Source organism: Lissotriton helveticus, chromosome 2_2 (genome assembly GCF_964261635.1).
Source record: "Lissotriton helveticus chromosome 2_2, aLisHel1.1, whole genome shotgun sequence".
Lineage (NCBI taxonomy): Eukaryota > Metazoa > Chordata > Amphibia > Caudata > Salamandridae > Lissotriton > Lissotriton helveticus.
The window spans coordinates 111113134-111126583 of NC_136060.1; the positions used below are offsets into that span (position 1 = coordinate 111113134).

The 13450-nt window shown below is 43.8% G+C and overlaps 1 protein-coding gene across 1 annotated transcript in view; it reads left to right on the forward strand.

The window, feature by feature from the left end:
- The window catches only part of LOC144821751 (uncharacterized), a 1041341-nt gene that overhangs the window by 96178 nt on the left and 931713 nt on the right, over positions 1–13450 (forward strand). The window contains exon 3 of the mRNA XM_078678951.1: positions 6466–6577. Coding sequence (XP_078535077.1) covers positions 6466–6577 — 112 coding nt within the window. The remainder of the gene's footprint in view (positions 1–6465; positions 6578–13450) is intronic.

A 13450-nucleotide genomic window follows, 5' to 3' on the forward strand; every position in this document is an offset into this window, starting at 1 on the left:
TTAGATTTTTTTAAAGTGGCATAACCGAGGTGGTTTTCCATGCACCAGGAAAAATGCCAGACTTTAATAATTGTATGAACAGCTTTTCCAGTTGTTTACTTAGCAGTTCGGGAAAAAGCTGCATCACCTTAGGTGGGCAGGGGTCCATCGGACTACCTGATCTGGTGGTCTTAACCACTTGCAGAATCTGTTCCGCTGAGGGTTGCAGGAATTGAAACCAAGGACCCTGGGGTATTGGAGGAGGTTCCTTATTAGGTTCAGAGTTTGGCTGTGCGGGTATGACTTTGTCAATTCTTTTAAAGGAGCCATATACTGATGATACTTTATTGACGAAGAATTCGCCCAGAGTGTTACAAAATTCGGAGCTCATTGCTACCGCGTTATTGCTATCGATTTTTGTTTGTTTTTTTACTGTGGCAAAGAGTTCTTTGCTGGAATTGTTTGCCTCGTTAATTTTACACGTAAAATACCTGCTTTTTTCTGCTATAATCAATTTTTTGTAGGTGGCCAAAGAGGCTTTATAGTCTTCTTTTGGCTCTAGGTCATAATTGATCCTCCATCTTTTCTCAGCTTTCCTACAGTGATGCTTTTGTGTCCTAAGAGCTTCCGAGAACCATGGTTGAGAAGGGGTTTCCCTCTTAAAAGTAACTTTTCTTAGAGGGACTGCAACTCTAACTGCTGAGTTTATCAAGTGCGTAATTTGATCATTGGCTGTGTTGCTGTCCGGGGCCAGTTCAAGAGTTGATGACTGAAGTTTATCTAATAATATCGGGGTATTGGTCCTCGACCAATCACGGTATGTGACGCTCTTAGGTTGTGGGGCGGGCCTGCTTGGCTCTTCTTTCACTTCCATGGAGAAGGTAATCACCTTGTAGTCTGACCATGGGACTTGCAAGGTTTCCACTATTTTTATGCCCCTACAGGAAGTTAAGATCCCATCGAGAGTGTGGCCTGCTCTTTGAGTGTCTTGCTTGACCCTCTGTTCCAGGGCTAGGTTGGCCAGTGCATCCCTAAGTGTTGATATCGTCTCACAGTCTAGGTTGCTGCCCTTATCTGAGCTCTTGACCCTAAATTTGTTTCTAAATATGATGGCCAAGCCACCCCCTCTTTTCTCTTTTCTGTCCGCCCTGCATATAGAGAACCCCTCTGGGATAGCTGCGGCTAAGTCTATGTCCGAGGCCTCATCTGCCCAAGTTTCTGTAATGAATATGAGATCAAGATTTTGGGTTTCTATTAATTCCGCCATATGAATGTTGTGCTTGACCAAGGACCTGGCGTTGATTAGTCCGGCCTTGGTAGTGTTTGAATTTATCTCTGGTTTATTAGGATGTGTCTTGGGTGTGGCCAATCCTTCGATAGGTGAGAATATGAAAGTATGGTAACAAACTGGACATTGTTTGGTTTCCATGTGCATCTGAATTGTGGGACAGCAAGAGCTAGTTCTGAGTGAGCGTAGTACATGACTGGGATAGCTAAGTCTCACCGGGCCTATTATGTTTTGTGCAGGGGTTATGGCCCTGGGCCCGGTCCAGGCGCGGACTGGCGCAGACGGCCTTGCCTTTGGTGCGCCTTCGGCACGCCAGCGGCACGTCCGCTGCGCATCCGGTCTGGCATTGAGTTAAATAGGTAATGGGCGGCGGTCGACTAGAGCGCGGAGCGCCAGAAATGCCACCAGCCCGGAAGTGGGAAGAACTGCTCTGACCCCCTGGGGCACCCTCCGTTCAAGCTGCACTTGCCGTGACGGACCGAGGTGCCTGGGTCGAGCAAAAAATTTGCAAATAAGCAGTAATGAGCACCGGAGCAGTGTGCAAGAGAACAGTAAGTTCCAACAATCCTTTCTTAATAAAAGCTTTGTTAAAATACCAATTAAAACACAGCCTTGACCTGGCCGAGCCGCGTAGCCTCTGTTATCTGACTCGCGTCAGCTCTACCCCAGGCCTTTTATCAGTAATGGGCGGTGGTCGACTAGAGCGCGGAGCACCGGAAATGCCACCAGCCCGGAAGTGGGAAGAACTGCTCTGACCCCCTGGGGCACCCTCCGTTCAAGCGGCACTTGCCGTGACGGACCGGCGTGCCTGGTTCGAGCAAAAAATTTGCAAATAAGCAGTAATGAGCACCGGAGCAGTGTGCAAAATAACAGTAAGTGCCAACAATCCTTTCTTAATAAAAGCTTTGTTAAAATACCAATTAAAACAGAGCCTTGACCTGGCCGAGCCACGTAGTCTCATGTGAAATCATGCCATTCATAAAAACACCTATGACATCTCAATTTATATAATTTGTGAGAACAATGTGCATGGTAGAGTGGCGAGTTATAGCTAATGTAATGTGACTAAAGTGGAATAGCACAGAGTGGACTGACGTAAAGTGGGTGGCGTAAAGTGAAGTGGCGTAACGTGTAATAGCATAGAATGGAGTGGCATAGGGTGGAGTTGAATAGAGTGAAATCGCATAGAATGAAGTGGTGTACAGTGGCATAGAGAGGCGTAGAGTAGAGTGGAGTAGAGTAGAGTGGTGTGGTGTAAAGTGGAGTGGCGTAAAGTGGAATAGCGTAGAGTAGGATAGAGTGAAATTGCGCAGATTGGAACGCGTACAGTGGAGTGGTGTAGAGTGTGGTAGGGTTGAGTGGAGTGGTGCAGAGGGGAGTGGCAAAGAGTGGAGTGGTAAAGAGTAGAGTGTCATAAAGTGGAGTAGAGTGGTGTAGATTGGAGTGGTGTAGAGAGGAATAGCAGAGTGGAGAGTCATGGAGTGGTGTGTGCTGGAGTGGAGAGGCAAGTTGTAGAGTGGAGTGGTGTGGAGTGTGATAGAGTGGAGTGGTGTGGAGTGTGATAGAGTGGAGTGGTGTGGAGTGTGATAGAGTAGAGTGGTATGGAGTGTGATAGAGTGAAGTGGTCTGTCGTAGAATGGAGTAGTGTGTCAGAGTGGAGTGATATGCCATACAAAGGAATGAAAGGGTCGTGGCGTATAGTGTACTTTAAACAGAAATAGTGAGAAAATGGCTGAACGCTTGTAAATGAGATCTAGCAGGACTATAGATTTTAGGGTGCAAAAGGTCCTTTTTGTTAGTAGATCTAAATTAGTTCAGTAGTGTTAAAGTTATAAGGTACAAACAGTTAGTTGCATATGTTGCCGTGGTATGCTTCAGTAATTTCACTGCATACCATGGTACAGTGCAGTGACAAAATATCATATGGTTGGGTAATGAAAGCCCTTACAAAATGAGAAGGTTAACATATTGTTTGGCCCACACTTTGTCTGCTTTTAAGTGTAAAAGTAGTGTAATGTAGTAGGGCCCCCTTCCCCAGCTCATTTAGACCTCTGGGGGCCCCATTCCCCAAGGTAGGGTATATTTAAGGGGAAAGGGTATATAACCCCCTTCCATTCCAGTTTTGGCTGCAGGGACACTGATTAAGGGGAGGGGGTGCCCCCCCTCTTGAGTCATTATAGGCCCCAGGGAGCCATTATACGCCCCTTCAATTTCAGTTTTTGGCTTCAGGGATACTGATTAAGGGGAGGAGGGCGGGGAAACAGAAAATAACACTATTCCTAGCTGGTGGAGCATTTGTAATGATCCCACCCACTCGGAGAGCAAACTTTGTGTTTGCTTCCGTTTGGCAGGAGATTAGAAAATGCTCCTGCCAGATGCGGGCAAACACAAGTTTCCCTGCCCGCATCGGGGGGAAGGGGTCTCCCCGGACACAGCAAGTGAGCCGGCCCTGGGGAAGTGGTCCTCAGGGCCTTTTAGAGGCTCAGAGAGGGGCTGTGTTCCCTACCTTAGTTTCAAAAATACAATTGGGCTCCAGATAGGGAGCCCCTGTGCGGCTTTGGGAGGGAGGCCGTCCACTCCTCCTCTTAATTAAACATTGCGGCTTCCCCTGACATTTTTATTTTATTTTCTGCAATCCTGCGGAGTCCTAAATTTGCCAAATGTTTTTACATTTTGGCCCAGTACGGGGCTTATGGGTCTGAGTATACCTAGCCTTCCTCCTTATTTAATTAAAACATTTTTTTTTATTCATGACAGGGGTCTAAGTCCCCGAATCCTGTAATGGATGTCAGCAATATTTTTCTCATGCTGCTGGCAGCCAATCAGTGAGCTTGCTCAAGTTATGCGTTTCATTGTTTCAACTGCCTCTCACAGTGGTAGCTCTAAATAGATATATTACCATCCAGTAGTGATGACTCACCATGATTGCAATAAGAAAATTATGTCATATATTATATTACATTTATGTCACTTTGTGTTAATAATCATAGTAACATGCGGCTAGATTGCTGATTTCCTGTAATGAAGAGAGCAATGCAATATAAGCACTGTACCACACATGTGCATAAATGATCAGAAGAACAACATTCAGGAGAAAGGGACCCAAGAAGCTTGCTATCTATTCATCTAGTCTTGTAGTACCAAAACTCAGATGTAAAAAGTTATGGCTCAAATGTACGGATGTAATTTCCTGTTATGGGTGAATGGTGGGGTTATAATGTAGTTCTGAGCAGGCAATTAAATGCAGATGTGTAAACAGTTCGTAAATGCTTCAATGTATGATAAGTATCATAGCTCGCAGTGAATGTCCATGCTATCAAGGGCAGAACCAGCGGCGTGACATAGGCCCCCGCAGCCCCTGCTGTGCGGGGGGCCCACAAGCTCAGGGTCCCCCTCAGCACAGTACCATGACCTGAGATCTCCTGATTAAGTCCGGAGGGAGCCCCCCTCCATGTACCTTGCCAGGGGTCCCCCTCAAGTTTCATTACGCCACTGAGCAGAACGAGTGAATCTGCAAAATCAGGAGCAGATCTCGCAGAGAAAAGAGTTCTAAGTGAGTCTAGATATTAACAAGAACACATCCTTGGTACTTACTGATACTTTTCCTGGATCTAAGCTCTTAATATTACTACGTTTTACGTAGAGCCTCGGACCTCAATTATGGGTAGCAAAGGGTAGTGGTTGCAACCTCTGGCATTGCCATTGATTCTCCTGGTCCCAGGTGTTATGAGGCTGCATGAGGTTCAGAAAGTAAAAGATGCACAAAGAGACCATATTATTGTCTTTAGTTTCTACCCTTTGTATATAGCTTATCCCATCAGCAGCAAAAATGAGATTGTTAAGGGACATCTAAGGGGCTATGGGTGCGGGGAAATGGTGTACCGTGTGATGTAATCTGGGTGAAAGGGTACCTGATGTAATTTAAGCGACACCTGCCTGCCGTTTCTGAGAGCAGAGCTTTGAGTGGTGTTAGTTCTCTAGAATGAAGATATTTTGGTATGGATCACCCTCACAAAGGTTGACTAGCATGAACATCAGACTCTAAATAGTATTTGTCACTGCTATGATGTAGCAATGGTGGGAGGGAATAGTTGGTAGGTCATAAAGAAGCTCCAGGCTGCCTTGGCGGAGCTCTCAGAGAGACTGTGAGCACAGCACTGTCTCTCTGCTCTGATGAACATCAGAGAGCACAGAAGGGAGAGGGAAGTTAAGCTACAGAGGGTGGAGTGGTGGGCGGCATGAGGCCAGGCTTCTTTTTTACATTTGGGACAGCGAAGAACTGCCCTTGTGGTCCTGCTGAAAGCATTCGCTGGTGATTTTGGGGGCAATACATAACATAAAATTGAAGAAGGGAAAAAGTGGATCTTTTTTACCTTTGAACTCTGAGTGGCATCGTAGACAACTCAAGCTTTTCTTATTTTGTCTCATTTGATGTCACTCAGAAACCCCTGGTGAGAAACATCCCTGTTATTCACTGTTGTATATCTATAATTCAATATACTATCGAAAAAAACAGAACAGTAGTCATTTGTGTGCTCCCAACTCAAAACAAGCTAGACACATCTACAAAAGTTCTAAAAGTGTTTAATACAACAATACAGGATTTTAAGTTACACGGATGCCAAGTTTGGACTTACGTTGCTAGTACTAGTCTGGACCTAATAAATGATAATATAGTATACTTATAATTATTATCCCACTGCACAATACTATTATGCCATTGTTGCAGTCGATTCCAATGTTGCAGACTGTGGCTTTTTTCCTGGCATTTTATCCCTCACTCCTCTGAAAAAAATGGTCTTATATAGACTGACTCTGATTGTCATGAGCTTATGACATTGACCATTCCCTTCACTCTAAAAAGTGTTTCTGCAAAACTGAAAACAAAATCATATGAGGCAACTTTACAGGTCATAGTGGAGGTAAAAAAAAGCAGTTAGAAAAATTGGAAGTGAACCTACATATACATGGGATCCATGGGTCAAAACGCTTGTTTTTAATTCTAAAACGTCACACTTTGTCCCAGATTACATATTTCAATGCGTACTGGGATATTGTACAGGCTGAAGAGAAAAGAAATGTCAGCTTGAAAGTGAACAAGTGGTTATTTATCTACGTCCTCTGTTATTCTGTTATATAATACATAGTTCTAATGCTTTTATCTGCTAATACTATTGTCCTGCTTTGTTTTTATCCAGATACACTGGAAAGAGCCCCGTGGTGGAGTGGGCAGTTTTTCATCTTCAAATGCAGTCACATAGCAAGGCGGATCTCTTATTCAACATTGGAAACTTTGCCAAAAACAACCTTGTTAGTATCCCTGCTCAACAGGTTTTTTATTATTACATTTGTGAATACTGTCCATTATAATAAGTTAAACAACTCTCTCATAACACAATGCTGCAGACATAGCGTGATGTCCGTGAATTAATGCGGCTTTAGCACTAGCACCACAGTATATGATATTGGTAAAATGTGGTTGCTTACAACTGTTGTCATAGTGTTACTAATGTTAAGTATGCCATTAATTCGTCAGAAAATGTAAGTGAAAGTTTGAGCCTAATGTAGGTGCATATGTAAAAGCTGTGGGTTGCAGAATACGAAACCTACACCTTGTCTGAGGCCATTGGTTTTTGGGTGCAGTAACTATCCATGAAAGGATAAGTTTGGATATTTTCAACACAACGAAATACAATTCTATGCTAGTAAGAAATGCCTAAAAATCATTAACTATTCTATTATGTAACACTGTACATAGGTGTTTTGTTTCTATGACTGAAGGCAACCAGAGGTTTTATTAAGTTTAGTGTACACTAATTGTCAAAATCTGGGAACAAAGACAGTAATTATTCAAAGAAAATAAAGCAATATGCCGCAAATTTAACCAATATGGATTACTACTTCCTGTTCAACAAAATCATAACAAGAACGCTTACATATCAAGCATTTGTTCAGCAACAGTCCTAAGTCAATATTTGCAAATATACTCATATTTTCAGTATAGTTTGGAGTGTCAGACACCCCTGTAATCTCAATTTCGAAAACTGAGTGAAAAGGTATCAGACCACATTCGGGGAACCACAGTGCAGTCAAGGGCTACTGGGCCCCAAATGTGATTGCTGAGGTTGTCGGCAATGGTGTCCTGAGGTTTGTCCAACTATGGGTCTGCAGACTGGGCCAAGTATTTCCATTCTTCTCATGACTCGTAATGTAGAGTCTAAGGTGTCTCAGCGAGGTAGTATGGGATAGAAACGCAGAACCCAAGTACTCACCTAAAAGATCGACTAATGTCATGCTCAGCCCAAAGCTTATATTTTTAGAAATAACGATGTCTTTTAATCACAGCAGAACTTAATAAGGTAGACACGGAAGTCTACAGGGATGAACTACCCAGTTTACTGGGTTCTTTACAGAGGCATAAACGTGGAAGCACAGGTGCAGGCTCATTTTGTTGCAGTGAAGCAGCTTCCTAGCATTCTGTGACCTGAAGGTCTGTCCTCAGTAAACAACTATTTAGTTCTTGTGCAGGAACAGCTATGTTCATTAAATTGTACCACTAAAAGTTCACAGTCAGTGCCTCTCAGGCATATCGAATTACTTAATGTGGTGTTCAGTTGAGATTATCAAGCTTGAGTTGGTCAGCAAATGAGCTGAGCTGTTGCATTCGCCAGTGCTCGTTTGGGCAACCCCACCTCCTTCTCTTTGCAGTCAGCCTGTTATCAGCAGCTCCATGAAGACATCTCCAGCAGTCTTCTGAATCAGTTGTGGCAAAAGGATCTTTTTCCTTTGGTCTGTAGTGCCAGTGTAATTACAGAAGTGCTATGAAGGTAGGCTAGACACTGCCAAATTGGACACAATAGATCTTCAGACTGACCTAACTCAGCATTCAGGCAGGTAGACCACGGCACTCAATACACTTCACAGCTCTTGTCAGTGCTCTCTCATGTTTCCTCTACTCCTTCTGGCTATACCTCATACCGAGTTTGGTAGCTGGGTTCTCTTTCATGAGTCACCTGTAAGACATGGCTTTCATCTCTCCGCTCTCAGCAGGCAGGCAGCTTCCAGGGTTACTGACAGACCCACACATTCTTCCAGCAGTACCTGTAGAAACCAGGTAGTGTCCCCTCACCTTAGAGAGACTGGCTGTCTGCAATACAAGTCCAGAAACACAGCACCTGTTTTCCTCCAGCAGTGAAGCATTTGAAACTGGAACAAACGTTGGAAGTTTTGGAACCACTATTATATAGTATAATCAGTCAAGGGATGTAGAGCCACTGTCTGGGTTTGGAAGCCAGTGTGGTTTCTTTTTATAGTTAATATTTCCTCTGAAGCACAGACATGTCATTTTGCAATGTGGTGGCTCCTCACAGCAGGTTGGGATGATGCTGGCTCCAGGTAATGATAAGTGTGTAGCTCTGCACCTGGCTCATGTCAGCATTCCAGGATGGACCAATCAAAGGAAAACATGAACCTGAACTGGACCATGCTGGTGGCTCCCTAAGTGATTTCCCTGATGTCCTGAGAGTCTTAGAAGTGACCTAGGGAAATTGCTCAAGAAAGTCTGGCATGTGGGCACCTAGCCAATTTGTGGACTTCCAACGCCTCTTGAGCCTCAGAGGGACCTCGCAGCAAAGGTATCCGATTTCAAGAGGTCTTTTTAGAAACAGCCCTAGGCTTCCCTCACTGGTGGAATTTGAGCTTCAGAAAAGACACTGAGGGCCTGCCTGATTCAGAGTTTAGTGCATGAGTTACTACAGCACAAATGTAAAACCTTTTCCAACTGCCTTAATACAAGCGCATGATATCCTATGCCATTTGTAATAAGGTGAATGCAATATTTGTAATGTAGTTACCCTTTGCTAAAATCAGAAGTATACTTTTCTGACACTCTAAATCAGGCCCAATGGTAGAAATCATGACCGGGCAAAGGTGTAAAAGTTATCTACATGTTGAGATGACTTCAGCAGCCAGGAAATGTGACTTTTTCCACGCTGAGCTTTTTCCGCCAGAACCAACAGCTTCAGTGGGACCTCATTTAATGGCTATCTGACTTAAAGATTGCTTCACTAAGTATAAGCTTCAACAGTGTCTTTTCAGAGGCTAAGCCGGATGGTACTGGGATGACTCACTTGCCGTTGGCCTGAAACTCATATCTAGGTCCCGGTCAACCGTGAACAATGACTTCTTAGCACTTTGTGCCCTAAAACTTTAAAAGTTGATTTCTTCAGTTCCCCTTATTATTAATGAGTTTTGCGTGATTTTTCCAATTAAACATTTCTCCATTTTTAGAACCTGGTATTTTTTTTAACCCCTTCGATGCTCATGACGGAACGTTCCATCATGAGCATCGGTCACGCTGTGCTCATGACGGAACAGTTCCTTCATGACCACACCCGCAATTGGAATGTTCAGCACCGGGGGAGAATCGGCGCCGCAGGCAAGGTGTTAATGTGCTGTGGTCCAAAATGTTCTGTTGGCACACATTGATACTTACCAAATGTTGCTTAAGGTAGGCCTATCTGCTCTGTGCCATAGCTACCAGGGGTTGAGCCTAGGCCTATTTATTAAATTTGTGTGTTGGATTTTATAAAATTTTGGACTGATTACTTGGGATGGACCCACATCCTCCCCAACTAATAACCCATTTTCACACGACGTTGATGTACTGCATGAAAGAGATAGAACAGAACTGCACCTTATCTTATAAGATACTTCACATTTTCTCTTTCCCACTAGATTGCTGTATTTTAAGCTGATTTGTACCTTGCACACACCTTTGCACAATTACGCAAAGGTGTGTGCTTGATGTCTAGCATAGATTTTATATTGAAAGTGTTTTCATTCCAGTACAAAATACTATGCATAGACATAGTTTACATTTCTTCCAAGTGTTTATAGGTGCTGGGCAGTATAGTACGTTTTACAAAAAAGGGGTAACCCTGTGTCCCTCAGAACCTGGGTCAGCGTGATTAACAACAAAATGGTTCTGTCGGGTGGTAGCAAGAATTATTTTAAAGGAAGGCTGGAACAGCTCAGAACACAAAAGCAAACCTCTCTGAGAAAAACGTTTTTTATAATAAAAACAGGGAACACAATACACGGGAATTACTTCATTCCGTTTTGGTTATGATAGATACTTAAAACATGTGATTAGTGACTGTGGTGAACAAAGTGACTAGTGCATTGCATATAGTGACACTTATATACAAAATTATACAGTTGAACCTAGCGGGGGGATAGGGAAGGGGTGTTATCTTTCGTTAGAAGGACAGTATTACAAAGTCAGTATTCCAAGGAAATAGATGGTTAATGTCCAAGTTCCTGGTGGTATCTTGGCCAGTTATGAGCGTCGACGTTTCGACCCTATTGCGCCCCAATTGGTGTTCGCGGCGGGTCTTTATCAAGACAAGGGGTGGGAAGGACCTGGAAAGGAAGGGGAGGAGGTATCAGAGAGGTGTAGATAGATATCATCGTCACAAATGACAAAGGTAAGTCGAAATTTACTTACAAGGGGTCTGATAGGGTGGGAATAGAATCCGGAGGGAAGCCTGTCGGTCAACCTGGATAGAAAATGGAACTGGTTTGAAACCTTATTGTACTGACCAGATCAATATTGAGAGGTCTAATGGAGGATAGGCGATATTTAGAAGTGCCTAGGTGAATTACGCAGAGTGCTAAAGGGCAACTAAGGTTACGCGATGCTGGATGTGCTTAGGTGATTTACAAGGAGTGCCCAGCATTAACCTATAGGGGTCGGCAATCTAGGTGCCCAAATTAATTACGCTGGTGAGTAATCTGCGAAGCAGTGGGACCGGCAGGAGGCTAGCTTACCCTCGGTACTGCGAACTACGGTAGTAACGCTGGCGGTCAAAGCGATGTCAAAGCGCCATCCGAGCTGTCAGGGTAAAGCTTGAGCAGAAAGAATGAGACGGGAAACTCAAGGACGATAAGTATGCTCGTTGCTAGGCAACGCGGGTCGGCGGTTCTGATGCGCCGCGGCTTGCCCAATCACACTAGGGGCGTAGGACTAGGAGACGTGAGGCTCATCTCCTCGAGGACGCATGGTACGTCGGTTGCCAAGCAACTCAGGAGCGTCAGTGTGATGCGCCATGACTGGCCCATGGTATGTATCGTGTCATACATCACAAGGTACTAGTGGAGGGGACCAACTTAAAATATTTAAAACAAGATTTCAAGGTTAGCAATTGCAGCAATACAGGGAATTCAAATATACATTCGCAGGAACCAACATACAGAATTACATCGTTCAAGAGAGATTTGAAAGTTCAGAAAGGAGTTCATGTTAAGTCCAAATGACCAGATTTTACAGGAGATTCATATACCAAGATTACAGTAAGCCCATTTGTTTGGAAATCTCCTAGTGTTCATTCAATCCATGACTAACAGAGTTAAGGGTGTGGATCCATTTACACTCCTTTCTATTCAATGCAGTGGACAAAGAGCCCCCTCTTGGGTTTGCATTAATTCTCTCCAAGATGCGCCAGCGCATACTGTCAGGATCATGGTTTTGAGTTACAAAGTGGTCCACCATGAGTGCCCCTTGAACCTTGCAACAAATTCTACTCATATGCTGCAGTATGCGAGCCTTCACCTTCTGTGTCGTCTGTCCCACGTAGGGTTTGTTACATGGACACAGAACGATATATATGACATTGGAAGTGTTGCAGTTTGTCAGGGAAGGCAATGTATATGTCTTGTTATTGTGAGAGAAGGAGGGTCCATCAATGCATAAGGGAAATGCTTTGCAAGTACTACATTTGAAGTGTCCTTTCATGAGAGGTAGACCCAGATGATCTCTGAGGGTTGCTTGTTTTGGTGGTTCAAGGAAAGCTTTCACTACATTATCCTTTATATTCCTACCCCTCTTGAATGCAAAGAGTGGACCTTCATCGGTATTGAGCTCGGATGCCACCAAGTTCCAGTATTTCTTTGTTGTTTTCTTCATGATGTTGCTCCGTGAGTGGAAGGTAGTGACACAGACTAGGCTGGCAGTGGTGGGTTTCTTTTCTTTAGGGTTCAGTAACTCTTCTCTCGGACAATACCAGGCTCTTTTCTTCGCACGTTTGAGAAGCCCTAATGGATAGCCACGTTCACGTAGGCGATTTGTGAGTGTCTCACACTCCTAAAAAAGGCTGTTTTTTTTGGTGCAGTTACGCCTCATCCGTAGATATTGACCAAATGGCAGGTTGTCACGTAAATTACGCGGGTGGTGAGAGTCGTATTGCAGTAGGGTATTTCTCTCTATGGGTTTCCTGTAGAGATCACATAGTATTAGTCCATATTCTGTTTTGAACAAAATATCGAGGAATGCAATGCTCTTTTTGTCCTAGCTTATGGTGAATTGAATGTCTTTACACCTTGCATTTAACCAGAGGAAGAAGTCTTTTAAATCAGCTTCCGTGCCTGTCCAAATCATGATCACGTCATCGATATAACGCTTCCATATCGATATCGAATTGATAAATGGATTCTCTTCTGTATACAGGTGTTGTTCCTCATACTGGTCCATGTACAAATTCGCCAAGCTCGGGGCATAAGTCGCACCCATTGCTACTCCTTTGCATTGCAGATAGAGCTGTTGTTGGAAAACGAAGTAGTTTCGCTTCATGGCGATCTCAAGGAGGTTGATAAGGAAAGTAGTTGGTATCCAATGCGGTGCAGGACGTTTATCCAGTATGTCCTGTATGATCTTGATTGCATTTTCTTGGGGTATCGATGTATACAAAGAAGCAACATCTAATGTCACCATGAACTGTGTGGCTTTATCATACGGTTGCCCCTCCAGTAGTTGGATGATGTGCATCGAATCCCTCACGTAAGATTTAGTTTCTGGTACCAAAGGTTGCAGAAAGCGGTCAATGAATTGGTTCACAGGTTCTAATATGGATCCACAACCGGATATGATTGGTCTTCCTGGCGGGTTATTTAACCCCTTGTGCACCTTAGGCAAGGTGTAAATAGTCGGAATCCGGGGTTCTTTTTTGATTAAAAAGTCTCTTTCTGGTGGACTCAGGAAGGCCTTGTTGACACTATCCTCTGCCAAGGTTTCAATCAATGTTTTTATACTTGCAGTGGGATCTCTCGGTGTTAGCTAGTAACTTTCTCTTGCAGCAAGTTGACGTTTGATTTCAGTTACATAGTCATCTGTATTTTGTAGTACCA